This window comes from Dermacentor albipictus, chromosome 9 (genome assembly GCF_038994185.2).
Source record: "Dermacentor albipictus isolate Rhodes 1998 colony chromosome 9, USDA_Dalb.pri_finalv2, whole genome shotgun sequence".
Classification (NCBI taxonomy): domain Eukaryota; kingdom Metazoa; phylum Arthropoda; class Arachnida; order Ixodida; family Ixodidae; genus Dermacentor; species Dermacentor albipictus.
In genome coordinates, this window is record NC_091829.1 from 95,204,684 (window position 1) to 95,221,854 (window position 17,171).

General features: G+C 47.3%; 1 protein-coding gene across 1 annotated transcript; it reads right to left on the reverse strand.

Annotated features, from left to right (window-relative positions):
* Window positions 1-681: 681 nt before the first annotated feature.
* On the reverse strand, window positions 682-14,475 carry LOC139049521 (uncharacterized). The gene is made up of 4 exons (XM_070525055.1): window positions 14,113-14,475; window positions 13,955-14,035; window positions 7,888-8,139; window positions 682-3,271 (listed from the first exon to the last, which is right to left on the reverse strand). The coding sequence occupies exons 1-4, from the start codon at window positions 14,407-14,409 to the stop codon at window positions 3,134-3,136; spliced, it is 768 nt and encodes a 255-aa protein (XP_070381156.1). The 5' UTR covers window positions 14,410-14,475; the 3' UTR covers window positions 682-3,133.
* Between the last annotated feature and the right edge of the window lie 2,696 nt (window positions 14,476-17,171).

Below are 17,171 nucleotides of genomic sequence, written 5' to 3' on the forward strand. Positions count from 1 at the left end.
GGTCAAGTGCGTTGGCTTTTACAGACTCGTCAAAGGTTTCAGTGTAATTGCTGGTGCCCACGTGGCTTCCGGAAAGTACTACACAATTAGCGTTGCGCATGCAATGAGGTTACAAATACTATGGTGCCATACCTCACGGCACTCTGATTTCCTCCTCACTCTTTCCTCATACTCTGCTCCTCCGCATTCAGCCTCATGCTTTCACTGTAGCCTCCTCCTCCTCCACCTTCCTTGTCGCACTCTCTTTCATCTCCCACTGCACTCCGCGTTCGCTTTCACCTTCCGCTCGGTTACAAGGGACAACGCCAACGCTCACTGCAGAAACGGCCACCTAAGAGCTGCTCTCTAAAACATAGCTTTTAGTTGTTTGTTGTACACTATCTTTTGCATTTCTACACATTTAAAAGAAAGCCAATGTGGCAAGCTTTTTATTTCATTGGTTTGGTAATTAGTGGTACTTTGATGTACAGGCTAAACCACCCTATATAGTATACTAGGCTTTACAGTATCAGGAGGAGGCAGCCCCTATTAAATATATAAAAGGATGCTTTGGTTGTAGACAGTGGCCTCTACAGGCAATGAGGCTACAATTTGTGAATAACCACATTTGGCAAGACTGTGTGGATAGGTAAATCCATATGAAGAATGAATGCTCCTCACACAAAGCAACAACACTTTGACAAGAGTGAGAACAACATGATTTTATTTTGCGAAAATTTGTGCAATGAGTGCTGAACTGGTGAGTTTCTGTAACTTTACCTCTGTAGCCTTTGGCAGTTCATTCTGTTAAAGCCCCTGAGGTAAAAGCACCTGAGAGCTTGAACTTCTACCTCTGCTTTGCCTAGTTCTGAATAATTTGGTGAGCATTAGGATTTGTCTAACACTCAAGTCTTGTGAGTGTAGCTTGCCCTGTCAGGTGATCCTCGGTACTCAATTTGCAATGTCTGTCATTCCTTTGATGAGGGTGATCAAACTCAGTGTGACAAAAAAAAAAAAAAAACAGAATGGACAGACACACTGATTTCACTCTTCTTGAGCCTTGTGAAATGTGTTCCACTTCACTAAAACAATTACAAAAGAGACCCCTCTGCAGGTGACTCGCAATGTCCATTTGGTGACGGTGGCCACCCTTTTGCTGCTGCTCACAAACACAACACAACCGCAGACAGTCATGTTTCGCCTGGGTGTTCCTTTCACCCACCGCTATGCACCTAAGCCAGTCGAGTAGCCCTGACTGCGAGCTCAGCCAAACACCTGAAACATTGGAACATATATTACGCCCAGCATATGTGCTGGAGAGATGGCCACTGGACAGTTTCCCTGCCAGCATCAGCAAGTAACCACTACTGGAGAGCACTGTTCTCAGTTCATGGCCCGATCCTATAACTGTTGAGGCAGACAATGCAGGCACTGTTGGAGTTCTTGCATGTGAAGGGACTGGACGAGCGGCACTCCTCTTTTCCTCATCATTCATCCAAATACAGTACAATACATCCCTATAGTACAGTACATCCCTATACAGTGGAACCTCACTGATACGATCCTGTTAAATATGTTTTCCCGGTGCCAATATTCACGATCAAGAACACAAAGAATCGTACAATACAGTTACGCTTATTTTTTACTGGTTCATGTGTTTCCCAAAAACACTATCTTTCAGCACCAATGTTCAGGTGATCACCAAACTGCAATCGTATGATAAGCTTTCTAGCCACTAGATCCCGTAAAAAACAAGAAAAGGCATAAGGACTGCGCGATCGAGAACAGTAGCCACCCGCCACAGCAGTTTCCTCGCAATGCTCGCCGGCTCGTCGCACTTGACAACACTGGTGCACACCAAGTTTGTTATTCCAGTAGCAGAAAATCTCGTTCCAAGTCATTGCACACAGCATTCGCAGCGATGTGAATCTACTGGGTGAAATCTATTGCTGCCAACCCCATTGCGATATGCACCCTCACCTACCTATAGTTGCTTCACAGTGCATGAGCTGTAGTGCCATTGGAAGCGTACTCCACACTTTTAATCGGTGATAACCTAAATGCACCGCCATTCTCCACTGCAGGTGGTGCAAAGGGAGCATCCTGTGCCGGTGTTGTCTACCAGCTCGATTTAATTTATATTTCCTGTCGCAGTCTTAAAACACTAAAACTACGCGCGTCTTGGGTCGCTTGGGCTCACGCGCATCGGCACCTGTCCCGTGCAGCAACGACTCCCGTTGATGTGGACACGTCAAAACGTACTGCCAAAGTACCCCGCTCGAAGCCAGCTGCTGACACAAACGTAAGCTGGCTGAAGTCACGAAAAGGACAGCAGGCGTCTTGGGCCGCCCGTGCACCACCAGCTCAGCCCACATCAGCCTCTTCTGCTGCAATGATTCCCACAACGTTTCACGTTACGTAGATGCCGTCTACACTTGAGTCTGTCAATTTGTTCACTGACTTGCGATCATACGTCTACTCGGTTAGTACGTTTTTTCCAGCGTTTTTTCCAAAACGTATGAACGAGGTTCTATTGTACTTTCACTCCCCCTTCCCTTTGACCCAGTACAGAGTAGCGGAGTAGAGTGCAGCAGCTCAGGTCTACCTCTGTGCCTTTCCTGCAAGCAAAATCTCTTATCTGTAATGTGATGAACATTATAATATATTATCTAATTTCCTGCAATCTCTTGATTTCCTCACATTTCTGTGAGCCTCTTAGAATGTAGCTTGGCTTGTAGACGAGTCACTTTTGTGTGGTTCTTCGCGTTGGCTTGCAATGTCTGTTATCCATTTGGCGAGGGCGATTACTTGAGTACTGTGCAAAAAAGTACAAAACAAACAGAGGTAACAACCTCACTACTTTTGAGCAATGTGGAGTGGTTCTCACCTTACAAATTAGCTATGCAAGTTGCCCTCACTGCAGTCACGTCACTGTTGCACATATATACACAGCACAAGCACAAACAGTAATCTTCGTCTCGTGTCTTTCGAGCACAATGGCATGTAGACAACCACGGCCAACATCCAGTGAATTCTTGGCAGTCGGCTTGCAATGTCCGTTCTCTACAACGTCTCTACAACGTCTCGTGGATATGCACAGACGTTGCAGGCACTGGTGGCCAAGCTGGCAGAGATCTGGGGCGGCTGTCCTGGGTCAGTGGGGCATCAACGGTTCGTCTTGCTCGGCTATCTGGTGAATGGTGACAGTGGTACTTCCTGTGCCACTGCTATAGCTCTCGTATGTTAGGACAACTTCGCAGAATGACATTAGAGCCTCAGGCTTGTGGTCGGCCTGCAAGGAGATGTGTACAAAGTTAATCATGAACGACTAAAGACCTTTGACAAAAACTAACGAGCAAGCATAACTTCAGGATTACATGCCATTTGGTTAGTATGGCTGGTTTTTAGTGCACTGATGATTGGCTGATGAGTGAACAAAGGCTAGGATGTAGGAGGGTATGGAAACCCAGGATTTCTTATGCAGGTTGGTGAACTAAGCTATTCGAAGAGAGGCGCAAACTTGCACACACAGGGGAAGACTGACAACATGAATGCCTCTTGTCTGTCCTACACTGTGCACATGTCAATTAGCACCCTTGTGCTTAGCAGCGCAATGCCCGAGCCACTACGTCACCACAGCGGGCATGTCGTGAGAGAGCTGGGGGGGAGGCTCTACTGTAAGTCTCGACCTTGTGGCTGTTCACTTCAGCCACCACCACCAATTGGCTGGAGCTGTACGTGTGAGCAGGAGGCAGGTGGCTGCCTCGTTCTCGGTCATACCGCAGGCAAGGCACTCAGCACTTCAGCAGTGGTGCCAGCAGCACCTGGCACCACTGTGTTGGTGCCATATATTATTAAAGGTTGCACGATAAGGCTTTACGAAAGTCTACTTTTCAACATGCATCCCACGGCAAAATTTTGCCTGTGCATGCGCTTTCCGACATCGGACAGTTTCTCGCGCCTGCGGCGCTCGTGCTGTATCAAACATGGCGGATTATACCATTCTCGCGCATTCCAGCGCTACCTCCAAAACAGCATCACTGATTTTCCCGAGGGAGCAGTAGGGGCCGTTGTAGAGACAGGGCCTGCTCCCTTAGAATAGTATCTTTGCTTGTGCCGGTCTTTTCGTTTTGTGCACTCCGTGACTTTTCAAAAGTCACGGAGTGCACAAAACGGTTAAGAAGGCGAATACAGACTGGGAAACCTGCCCCGAGGCGACATGATCCTCAGTTTCAGAAGTTTAGGGACCATAATTCGCTTGTGAAAAGCTTTGATGCAGTTCCTTTGAAAGGTCTTGCATCAGTACCGGGCACAATTTTAAGCTTAAAACTAAATGTACCAGCTGTAGAAACTGCAGATGAAATACTTGCACCTCGTAGTGTCCCGTCTCATGGCTTTCATAGTGGTGCTGGACCTGACAACTGCCAGTGCTGTACTGATTTCTATAAAAAGTATGTAGACATACCTCTAGATGCACAGGTTAGACTGGCCGAAGGAACAGTGGAGCAACGTGGCAGTGTGTGGGAAGGCAGTAGAAAGGTCAGAATAACAGCCTCAGTCACATCAAAGATACCTAAGCGCAAGCATACTTTGCCAGATAAAGCACTTGCTTGCCTATCAGTCACGTCAAAGATACCTAAGCGCAAGCAAACTTTGCCAGATAAAGCACTTGCTTCCCTACTGAGGCCTAGCTTCAAAGGTAACGAGGCAACTATACATGGTACACAGTGTGAAACTCTAGCCAGGGAGGCGTTTGAGCAAGAAACTGCCCTGCAAGTGGCAAGACTAGGAACTGTGGTGTCGCAAACTGAACCGTACCTATCTGCAAGCCTAGATGGACTTGTTGGCACAGAGTCCATTCTTGAAATTAAGTGCCCTTACACAGAAGACTGCTCCTCGTTGTCGGACAGCGGAAAATATGATGTAAGGAAGGGAGATGATGGATATTTTCTTTCTAAATCAGGCAGGAGGGGCTACTACAGTCAAGTACAATTCACTATGTACTGTTGCCAAAGGAAACATTGCTTTTTTTTTATGTGTGGACAAGCAGGCGAACTGTCCTGGTTAATGTGAACTATGACCCAGCATACTTAAGCTCCAGCCTTGCAAGGGTGCGCAACTTTTACTTTTCTTTGTACCTTCCAGCCTTGGTAGACGACTCTCTCACTGAAAGGTCGACAGCACTTGAAGCATACATGTTTCTACATACTGCTACTTAATGACAGTATGGCAAAAGTGGTTAATTTGCAGCATATTGTTTTTTTATTGTAAATATTTTATAAGCTAGAGTTCTACAGCTCAGAAAAACACCAGCAAGACATTGTGTAATAGTTCGTTTATTTTAATTTGGAACTTTGCCCTGAGGCATAAAACAAGTGACACATCTTACATGTGCACACAAAGTTTGTTTACAAAGTCCAGGAAGGATTGATTGTGGGGACCATATATCCTTGCTGCTGGTGTTGCAGCTGTTGCCAATGCATTCAAAGCAGGAGGTGCAACAACATATATGTACAATTTCTGGAGACAGAAAAATAAATATGTCCACAGATGTCACCTTTGAAACACAAGTACCCATCATTTATGTTGATGAGTCAATAAAAAAATGGTTTCCAGCTTTTTCAAGAAAGTGAGATGCACTACCCAAACTAGTGCTAAAATTTTGTTTCATAGAAAACAAGAAGCTACACAGTGGTGACTCGCCTTGGTTCCTCTTTGTGAACATTTATGAGAACATCATGCAATAGCCTTCCAAATCACATGAGCGCTTATGCGATATGACCTTAAATGTACACTAGAAAATTGTACTGATTACAACAAAGGTCTAATCATACATATTAAGAATGCTACTACACATTAAGGTCAACTGGCAAATACATCTTGCATGCTTTCCTCCTGGCATACCTCTGACTGAATCTACCAGAGTAAATCTTGGACTTCAGAGTGAAATCACTTGCAACAAGAAAAAAAAAGGTTATCCGGCTCTTCTTTGTGAACATCTATAAGAACATAATAGAATGATCTTCCATAGCCCATGAGCACTTGTGTGAGATGACCTTATGTGTACACTGGCAAACTGCACTTAGTACCACAACACAACTATAAAAATAAGCACACAAAAATGTCAATACACATGATGGACAACTGGCAAAAATAGCATCATGCAGGTTTTTTTCTGGCTTACTTAGAATAAATCTCGGAGCTCACGTGAAATCTCTCGCAAGTCTACCAGACTCTCCATGAACATTAATAAAAACATATTGCAAGTCTCAGATTTCGAAGTGAAACCACTCGCAAAAATAAAAAAGCTTACCATACACAATAACACAAAATTAACACAGCCTTCTTTTAGAGCAAGTGTTGCAAGACCAATCCTGCACCTACAACTAAGTCATAGCTAGCAAATAATGCACCTGACACAGGTAATCCTCTGAGCAGAAGTACCACAGATTCTGCGATTAAGCTGATTTTTTTCACCTATGCATATAACTCCAAATAGAGGAATGCAGTACAAACATGACATTGCAAGCTTTCCCGGCCACTTGTCAGTTTGTATGTCGGAATTACGAATAAATTCAGTGTTTTTCAGTGAGCCTGTGGCCATTTACTTTTGCTCATGGGGTACCTTCTTGAACTATGACATCAGTGCAAATCAGGGGTGACTTCAATTTGCAAAGTCCTGCACAAACTACAACAATCTCATTTACAAGTTTCTTGTGATGAATTGGGACACTGTGCATTAGTATTCTAAATGTCTTAATACGATTAATTGCTCTTTCGACATTTAACGAAGCAATTCGCCTTGTCCTCGTCGCCTCCACTTCTTCAAGCCTGTTCCTTCCTTGTGTAAAAGCGGGCATATTTAGGCGAACACATTTTGCTTTCATCTCCTCATTCAAGGTGAAGCCTCGATCTTCCATTACTTCATCACAGTTTTCGAGGTAGTCACAAAATCCTGAACCCTGCACGATAAACCAATCAGAAGCCCGCCCACCATATACTTTATATACAAACAAAATGAAGCCTGTGGGTGCTATGGCTACTAGAAATTCTGCAGTGCTTCCACCTTTGTATTGGCTGTATGTCTGGGCACGAGCATACAGCTTCTTAGGCCGCTGCATATGCACCTCTGTGCAGTCTATTATGCATCTAGTGCTCTTGTACATGCTACCTTTGAATGTTTTTGGAAGTGACCTTTGTATGGTCTCCTGAGGTAGCCAGATGATCAAATGTCGTCTGGAAATTTCAGCTAGTGCTTGAAGAACTGTGCGAAAAATTTTACCAACAAGAGATACCGATATAGCAAACCGAAACGCCAAATCAGCATAGAGCACACCCAGCCTAAGCTCGCATCAAAGTTAGCAGAACAGCATCACTAATGCTTAATTTGAATTGAGTGCTGACCTTACTCTCCACAAGTTTGACCAATTCACAGAAGGTGCAATAGCTCAATCCAGTGTAAAACTGGTACTGACTAGGCGGTAATGAAACTGTTCTGTAAAAAGATGTTTGGGTTCCTGCACCAACATTTTTCACACTGCAAGAAAAGCAGCAGTGTTCATGCAAAATTCTTTGCGCACACTCAGATGAAATGTCCATTGGCACTTTTGCTTGCTCGGGCTCTGAAAGTGGTGCCACTGTGGACAGCTCAACAGTATGGAGATTCTCTGCGTCATAATATGTCTCAAAATAAAAATCTGGGGCTGCCTGTACCTCTTCAGTGCTTTCAACCACTACCTCGCATGTAGCAGGGACAATACCAAGCCGTTCAGATGTCGACTGCTGCAGTTTGCTGTTATGCAGTTCTACTGTGCTTGTAGCTTCTACACTTGCTTTAGTGTGACCTGGTGTCTCCGTTTGCGCTGTTTCACTCAGGGCATCCACTGCAGCTATGTGAACATACACTACCTGCTGTGATGTTTGCCCTTGCTGCTGAACGATCTGTTGCTCTTGTTCTGGACCGGCAGCAGCTAGTGCTTGGGTATCAGCATGCAACGTTCCTAGGTTTCCACCAGCACGCAGAACGTTGTCCTCTGCACTTTCAGTTTCGTCTGGGTCGCCATGGTCGCTACTGCGTTGGCCGCGTTTGGCAACCAATTGGCGAGGTCGACTGACTGGGCTTACAGCCTGCCTGATTAGCAGACGCCTGCTATTCACCACCTGCACATTGAAAACAAAATACATGTTATAGTAAGAAGGGCTGTAGTTCTTTCCCATGCCATCATTTTTGTCAAGATATAAAGTCTTCTCAAAATGAAATAGAAAATACACCAGGCCAATTGTACCGAGCAACCACTTAAGAGTACAACATTCAGAACACAAGCCTACAGCACTCGAAGAAGCAGCATATGATGCTAAACCTGCACTCATAGGAAAATGAGGAACTACAGTAGTTATAATGTTCAACTACAGGTGCAGTCAAAGCCCGTATAACACGGTGAGCATGACAGATGCAGGTGTTGTACAGTTGTTGCACAAACCATGACAGGACACATAAAATTACCATCCCTACTTAAAGCTGAATCATCAGGGACCCCTTTGGTACAAGACAACAACCGCACCTGCATTCCAAGAAATTAGCCCCACCAAATGCAGCTACCTGGTATCAGATCTGTTTCGCTTCTGCGAGGCCACATCGGATTGTTGGCGCTCCCTTAGAAAAGAAAACAGTAAAAAAAAAAAAAGTGAGACCGAGTGTAGTGAACACAAAAATGCCGCGGATAAGCCGCGGTGCTACCAGCGCGGAACAGAGCCGACCGCAGTCGACCGTAGCCAGCCGGCCGCCGATAGAGGGCCGGCGCACAAAGAATAAAGATCAGTTGGCACCGAGACTCCAAGCCCCACGCCTCGTCTCTGCTTTTCTCGCGCGTGCCAATACGAGCAAAATTTTGTTACAAAATACAATAATGATTAACCACCTTATTTCCCTCGCTATATGAACGGAAAAAATCTGCGCTTTGCCCCGCATAACAGCCCGCACGCAGTTTAGAGCTCAGGAGGCTCAAATGAATTCATTACGAATGACACCTGCAACACCAGCTCGTAAAGACAGGCGCGCTGCACGAACACCTTGTTAGAAATGGGGCTGTTTCCTGTGCCTACTTCGAGTCCCCCGGACCACATCGAATCGCAGCACAACTAATTGAGAAGCGCAGAAACGCGGAAAGCACATTCCAGAGGAGCGCTCGGGCAAACACGTTGAAGGCCACAAGTTCACGTGCAAACAAGTTCGTACGCCGCCGGTGGAGCTATTCGATGCTTGGATCTTCCAGAAAGCGAGGGGATAGCCCGGCACTGTTCCAGGTAACGTGAGTCCCGAAGCCAGACGGCTGTGATGTTCCGGGAAGGCCTGGCAGCGTCGCACCGGTCGCCTTTGAAGAAGGCATTTGCCACCACAGCGGGGCCGTAGCGCCGGGTCTAGGTGGGCCCTCGGACAATGGAGCCCAAGCGTCCCCCTTCTCCGCCTTTGAAGAGCGCATTGCAAGTCGGCAAGGCAAGACCGCAGAGAGCCGCCGGGTGTGACACCGCCGCACGGGCGCCCACCATTGGCCGAAAATGGCGTCATCTGAGCGGACTCTCCCATTGGCCGAACATGACGCGACTTCCAGTCCTCGAAGGGTTTAAAAGAAGCATTCCAGAGATACCAGAGCATTCCCTGATTGACCTCTCTCGAACTTCTTGCCGCGGGCCACAGCGTCCGAGTTGCTGCCGGCCCGTAATGACTGTACGACTGTTACTTGACTCTCACCTCTTTGTATATAATGTAAAATAAACCCCTCGAAGTTTGTTTTTCATCCCGAAGTCCGTCCTCAACCCCTACAACTGGTTGGCAGCGGTGAGATCGCCTCCGAATGCAACAGCTGGTGGCAGCGCTACGGATCAACCTTCGTCGAGAGAGATCCTAAGAAACCGGGAAGAGCTAAGAAGAGAGAGCCTTCGTCTGAAGAGGTCCGAAGAAACTGGGAGTAGCGAGGAAGAGCGAGCCTTCGACCCAGGGATTCCGGAAGAATCGGGAACAGCGGACAGATGAACCGGATGGCAGAGTGCTGCAACCGTAAGTGAGAGCGTGGTAGAGCGTGGTTTTTTTCCTTTTGATTCGCCAGACTCAAATGTTGTGTGTTCATTTTGATAGTTCTGGGAATCGGGAGTTTGTTGCATTGTGTGTTTGCACAAATTAAAGAAAACAGTTCTAACCACCTATTGGGGCAGCTGCCATGGATCTTAGAAGGTTGACGTGGTTGGACTTGTTGTTGGTGTGCGACGATTTGGGAGTTGAGGCGGACGAACGGATGAAAACGCTAGCTATCATAAAGGCGATTAACGATAGTGGCAATGATGACAAAAGCATTGAGCTTGCTTGGGAGGTGATACAGGAGCCACGGGTCGGTGAGCGTCGTCAACGTAAGAGTGAGCTTCAAGAACTTACTCTTAAGTGTGAGCGTCACGAACGTGAGTATCAGGAACGTAAGCGTGAGCAAAAGTATGAGAGAGAGGAGGCAGCACTGATCAAAGAGATACAGTATTGTGATCAGTTAATAGCACAGAGACAACGGCTGTCTGAGAATTCTGTAGGTAGAACAGAGCGAAAGAATGAGGCAGCATCGAGCGGATTTTCGCCAAAAGCCGACGAGAAGAGTAGTGCCTGTGAGATTGGCTGCAGATTCATAAGTGAAGGGAAAAGGCTAGCTGCTAACGATGCCTTAGTGGCAACAGAGGCCGTTAAAGGCCGCAAGGAGAGCGACGAGGTGCTGTGCCAACAGATGACTGTAGAGACAGCTAGGCCAGCTGCGAACAAATTGGCACAGTTACCGCGCGTGTGCGTCACTTGTAATGTTAGTGAGGTTGCTAGCGAAGAAAAGGGTACTGCTGACCCAACAGACGCGAGCACCCATGTAGAGCCAGATCTGCGTGCAGAAGTGAAGTGCGAACTGGATGATGCAGTTGAGAGTAGTTCTCAGGATGGCGAGCTCCGTAGTTCACGAGAGAACAACTGCATTGTTCAGGGATCGGTGCGGCTCTCCGCCAGTCTAGATAGCCTAGATAGGGATGATTCCGTTGTTAATCATTCGGACTGTGTGCGTGAGACAGCGATCGATACCGACGGGCTGTGTGCCGATGCACAGCGTGAGCTGGGCAATGCAGTAGAGGGCAGTTCGCAAGAGTGCGAGTTGCATAACTCGAGTAAAGCCTGCTGCATTGTGCCAGAGTCGGTTGAGCTGTCCGCCAGTCGAGGCAAAGATAGAGTCGATTTAAATGATAATCACTCAGGCTGGGCGGGTAAGAGGCCGATCCGAGCCGAAGAAATGTGTAACGGCCAGCATGAGGCACGAGAAGGCGACATGAAAGCGAGTGCAAAGAGAAAGCGCTGTAAAGACCGAAAGACGGCAACTAATGTAGCGCCGCCAAAGATGGCGAGGAACCCAAAAGGGCAGGGCGCGAGGAAAAAGGTGCGGTCGTCACGGACGATGTTGACGCATCCAAAACGCTCAAGCCACCGGTCAAAGGGGGACCGCGAAGCATGTTCTGCACGGACACGGACGAAGGGCACGGGGCAGTTAAACTCCTCGTCGTTCCGTAGTTCTTTTCAAAGCTCAGCGTGCAGTACAAAGAAGCGCAAGGTGGCAGGACGAGACCAGGTGGGGAGTAGCGACGCGGTCAATCGAGTTTGTGAGGAAAGCGGGGCACCAGGACGCAAATTGGCAGGAGACCGTAACGTCTTGGGGGAGCTGATAGTGAGTCAGCCCTTTTGCTGTTCCTCAGCAGCCAGAATAGCTTTCAAACTGCGACCACCTCGGGTGCGGCTCAAAGTACGAGTCAGTCGTAAGCATTTGGAACGGGAGGCCAAAGAGCTTCCGTAGAAAGGAAGTGTCTTCTTTTTTATTGTGAGCATCGGAAAGTTTTCGCAATTTGAGACTAGGATTTCTTTCAATGTGTAAGGTTTGACCTTTGTTTGTGTTTTCGTTTGAGAAGCTCCAAGATTTGAAAGATGAGGTTTGTGTAAACATGTAGTTCGCGAGTGTTAGTTAATGAGTAAATAGACTTTCTTTTTCTTGTGTGTGAGTAACCTGAAGGTCAAGGTTATCGGTGAGAGGCCTATCATAACATGCGTGTGTTTTAGTTAACCTTTTTTTTGTTTTTTTTATTTTCTAAGGTTAACCGCGTGGTTTTTCAGTGAGTGCATGATTTGCACCGAGAAGCGTTCTTAGTTCCATTAGCGCGTGTCCTGTGTGGACGGAAGGAAGCAGATTTATGACTGGGTTGCTCGTGTGGGTTGAGGGCAGCCGTATTCTGACTTCTCTGATAAGTATGCGTGGAACGAGTTATTAAAAGATGCATTATTTTAAGGGTTCTGCGGAGTGCTAAGTCCCGCAAGTTTAATTGTTCGTTGAAGTCACGTGTCCTGTAGGACTTTCAGGGAAGAAACGTGAGCAAGCGTAAATGAAAAGTTTGCCTACAACGCAAGTACGCGTTCTGTTTAGTGACCACAAGGCTAGTGCGCTTGTGATTACATACTTTTGAAGTTGACCAGATTGTTCAGTGGCACCAATACGTGCGATAAGTACGCCACCGCGATAGATTGGAAACATGCTGTTCGTGTAGTTAGGCCACTTAAGTTATGTTCGGCTGTTTTCATTTGTTGTTTGCATCGTCAACGACCCTTTGTTTTGCAACAACAATAGTACTCTGGTCTTGTCGGTATTCGGGGACAAATGGATAGCAGTTTGGAAGCGTGGTTAGAACTGTTTTGTCAAAATTGGGGAAATAAAAGATCAGGGTTCATTTTGACTCGGTAATAGCCTGGCGAGTCAGGGGTGAAGAGCCTGCGCTTACACGTGGTGCAGCGCTGTGTTGTTTTATTTGTTTGACGTATGTTCTCCAGGGCCCAGGATCCCGAAGTTCGTCAAACGAGGCTCGACACCAATACCCTGCAGGTTCTTTCAGCGTTCCTCATTGCCAGCGAATTGAGTTCACCGGCCATTCAGAACATCCGGGGCGAGCTGTTAGATATGGGGCTGTTTCCTGTGCCTACTTCGAGTCCCCCGGACCACGTCGAATCGCAGCACAACTAATTGAGAAGCGCAGAAATGCGGAAAGCACATTCCAGAGGAGCGCTCGGGCAAACACGTTGAAGGCCACAAGTTCACGTGCAAACAAGTTCGTATGCCGCCGGTGGAGCTATTCAATGCTTGGACCTTCCAGAAAGCGAGGGGATAGCCCGGCACTGTTCCAGGTAACGCGAGTCCCGAAGCCAGACAGCTGTGATGTTCCAGGAAGGCCTGGCAGCGTCGCACCGGTCGCCTTTGAAGAAGGCATTTGCCACCACAGCGGGGCTGTACCGCAGGGACTAGGTGGGCCCTCGGACAATGGAACCCAAGCGTCCCCCTTCTCCACCTTTAAAGTCGGCAAGGCAAGACCGCAGAGAACCGCCGGGTGTGACACCGCCGCACGGGCGCCTACCATTGGCCGAAAATGGCGTCATCTGAGCGGACTCTCCCATTGGCCGAACATGACGCGACTTGCAGTCCGCAAAGGGTTTAAAAGAAGCATTCCAGAGATACCAGAGCATTCCCTGATTGACCTCTCTCGAACTTCTTGCCGCGGGCCGCAGCGTCCGAGTTGCTGCCGGCCCGTAATGACTGTACGACTGTTACTCTCTCACCTCTTTGTATATAATGTAAAATAAACCCTCCCAAGTTTGTTTTCATCTCGAAGTGCGTCCTCAACCCCTACAACCTTCGGCGACGTGCAGTCGTCGTTTAGGTTTTTGTGGACGCATGCTACGTGACGAGTAGACTTCGGTTTACTTTCATTAGCAACAAGGCTCACCAGCAGGGCAACATTCTATTGCCTACAACTTGTCGTTCACGCTTAATGGTCATGAAGTGCACCAGCTGCAAGTATCGCTAACCGCAAACTCAACTGTTCCGCTTAACCATCGGGAGCTCTGCAGGAATAAAAACACGAAAAGGCTTGCCTTTTTGTTATAGCCAAGGCGAAGCATCGGCACGGGATTCTGCTCGGTAGGCTGGTTGTCAGGAAAGTGCTCGGAGCAAACCTGCGTGTTACACATATTACGTTCGTAGGGTGCAAAGTTGAACGTGGCACCAAATTATACACAAATCGAATACTCACTCGTGCATTTTCACTGGGTTGGTAGTTCTTTCTGTTTACTGCAGCTATCCACTGGTGGCGCAGCTTGGCATTCTTTCTTGCGGACGGAAATCGGTGCAGGCTGAAAACACCGCACCGGCACGATTCCCGACGTGTGTTGTGATCTTCGCATACAGTGCTAAGCAACCTGCTCCTTTTGCGCTGGTTGTTTCGGCACCCAAACACGACGCAATGATGCCCAGATGACTTCTTGTACCTTGTATCAGCGTGAAGGGGCACATTTTCGCACTTTGAAGTCCTGGAGCTGGTGCTTGCCATGTCTACCGGTCGCCGGGGAACACACTTTGGCAGCCCAGTACAAAATGGCGATGGTCGACCGGGCAACCCGGGTGCGAGAGTATGCGTTCGGTTAGTCTGGGTGCGAGGCTACCGTGTTCAAAAGACCGCTTTCCCCCACTCCGTGGCTTTCCCCCAAGCCAGTATGGCGCGCGTGCGTCTATTTTTCGTACAAAAATCCCTCACGTGACCTGATCCTAGGTGCCTAGGGACAGCACCGTTTAGGGATTTTTGAGAAAGCGCGATGCTGGCGCCGAGCGACGCCGTGCCGTGTTCGTTCACTGGACCGCGCGTTGTTCAACATTGCTCATTTGGTTGTGCATGCGTTGCTTGTGTGTTGGTTGTAGGTTCTGTGTTACTTGGCGGAAAGCCGTGAGTAGTGGCGGTTCGGCAGTGCAGCTTTGGCCTCGGTGAGCTCTGGCAGTACAGAAGCTGCGTTGTGTGACCCGTGCTGTTTTGAGAACCCGGCGGTGGTGACAATTCATCGAAGTGGCCTAGCGCCTCGGCAGCGAAGTTCTGCGAACCGCAATGTGGCGTCGCCGTGTCCGACTTTGCTTAACGGACATCGAGGGATGTGCTGCTCGCTGCAAGTCATGTAAATGCAACTGCGTCGACCGCCCACTGTTCAGCGCTGAATGTGTGTTTAGTGTGTTGTTCATGAAACGAGTGGTGCAGCCGTGCAGCGGGGGTGGCGGAGCAGCAGAGTGGCTTAGGGGCTCCGTTTGCGCGTTCACAGACATGTGCTCCCGTCTTGGTCTCATTAGCGACTGTCGCGGGATTGTGGTGTGCTAGCTCCTTGCCTAGTATGAAGTTTACGACGCTAACACACAGCATGTTCACGTTTTTCCGCGCTAATTGTCAATTGCATGACGGCAGAGTTGAAAACGACGTATCGCTGTGTTCTTTGCGTTTGTGTGTTGTAAATTACTTTCTATTGTGGAAGTTCTGGGAGTCTTATTACGCAAGGAGTGCGAACGTGAACATAAACACATGTGTGTGTCTGAAATTTTGAATTACCCATAATACCCTTTACGACTGATAATAGGGCTACACGGCCAGTGTGAATCGGCTACCGTATGTTGCGACGCGCTTTCGTGTGGTAGAATGATGCATGGTGCGCTCTTATTTCTGTACTGTTGTAAAAACCATTTGTTTATTCACTCAATACAAATGTACGGCTTCTTCGCCGCAGTACATTTTAGTTACGCGGTGAAGCGTACTAAAAGTGGGAGGGGGCCGCTATCAGCCAGCATAGTATGTCCACTTAGGCGACCTGAGAGGCGGCGGGTGCACAATTAGAGAACTCTTATTACGTCCAGTTACAGTGGAGATAATTAACTGTAGCACCCAAGTAGTGGACCACTAGCAGAACAGAGGAATTTAGTATGCCCATCTCAATTCTTGTGCTTATGCCAGTCTTTTTTTTTTTACAGCAATAGCTGCTATGGGCTAACTCCCCTGGTTGTTCTGATGTCTACTGGTGTTGTCACTGGAATTCCCAAATTTCTTGCTAGAATATTGCAAATAAAGTTCTCATTGTGCTGCGAGGATTCAAGCATACGATCAAAAGAGTGGCAGTCCACAATTCTACATTTCAGCCACTCTGCTGAAGGTACAGTCGTGGTGAATACTGATCCCGGAGAGCGTGATCTAGCCAACAGGTGCCATGATTGGCTAACACCTGCTTAATGTCTGTGTACTGTATATAGAGCTGGCATCCACACCTTCAAGTTCTTACACATCACCTTCCCACTTGTAGAGGCAGTCCTATGTTAAATTTTCTTTTTTATATGTGGTGACAATGATTGGGTGCATCTGCTTCATTAATCTTCTTCTAGTGCTTGGCTTCTCAGATTTACTGGATGGAGCTGTTGGTGTCTTGTTTTCCTCAAGCAAAGCGCGAGACCTAGCAATGGGTAGCCCAAATATAGATTTGAGAAAACCAAAACGAATTCAGCAGTAAGAAGCTAAAGGGTTGTTTTGGTGTAGATCAGTGGCCAAGTCCGGATATGAAAGAGGAGGAAGAAAAGCCAAGTCTTTCCACTTCAACACTGGGAGGCACAACTCCCACAAATAAATACGACTCTTACTTGTTTTACTTTTTTAAAGGGACACTAAAGGGAAATAATAAATCAGTTTAGACTAATAACGCATTCTTTGAGAAACCTGCAGGCAGTCATTTCAAGAAAATAGTTTGAATATTAGATGAGAAAATGAAGGTCCAAGTATCAGTATTTGAATTTCGCGCCGGTACGTCAGCGTGACGTCAGGAATTCTAAAGTTTGTTTGCACATTTGGGCCGTGTTCGCTGAATAAAGGTTCCCGAAACTTGGCATGTTTAATATTTGGTTCCTTTAGAACACAGTGTAGTCAATCTGTACCGCTATATATAATTAGTAGGCCCTAGAAGATGCCATCAAAATCCAAGACGTCACAGCCCCCAGGTGCGGGAACTCAAGTAGGCGTCGCCACCCGCATTTCGTTTTTGCGCTTTTTCTGGCTTACCAAATGTCTTATCGTTGTAAGAGTGGTGATTTTGGTGTTGTAGAACGGTGATTTACTGATGCAGAAGAAATCACTTTTCACTTTAGTGTCCCTTTAAGATTACCGACTTGCATTGGCAAGTGTTCACTTCAACAAACACTACATGAAGTAAGCTTCCTGCGCATATTTCACCAGCTACTGCATCATTGTTTCACATGAGTGAAACTGCAATTTTCTTTATGCCACAACTTGCCCAATTT

Coding starts and splice junctions, on each gene's coding strand:
- LOC139049521 (XM_070525055.1), bottom strand. CDS start 14,409: ATGGCAAGCACCAGCTCCAGGACTTCAAAGTGCGAAAATGTGCCCCTT. Junction 8,140..13,954: donor GCCTTGGCTATAACAAAAAG/GCAAGCCTTTTC, acceptor TTCAATGTGCAG/GTGGTGAATAGCAGGCGTCT. Junction 3,272..7,887: donor AAGGGCAAACATCACAGCAG/GTAGTGTATGTT, acceptor ATCTCCTTGCAG/GCCGACCACAAGCCTGAGGC.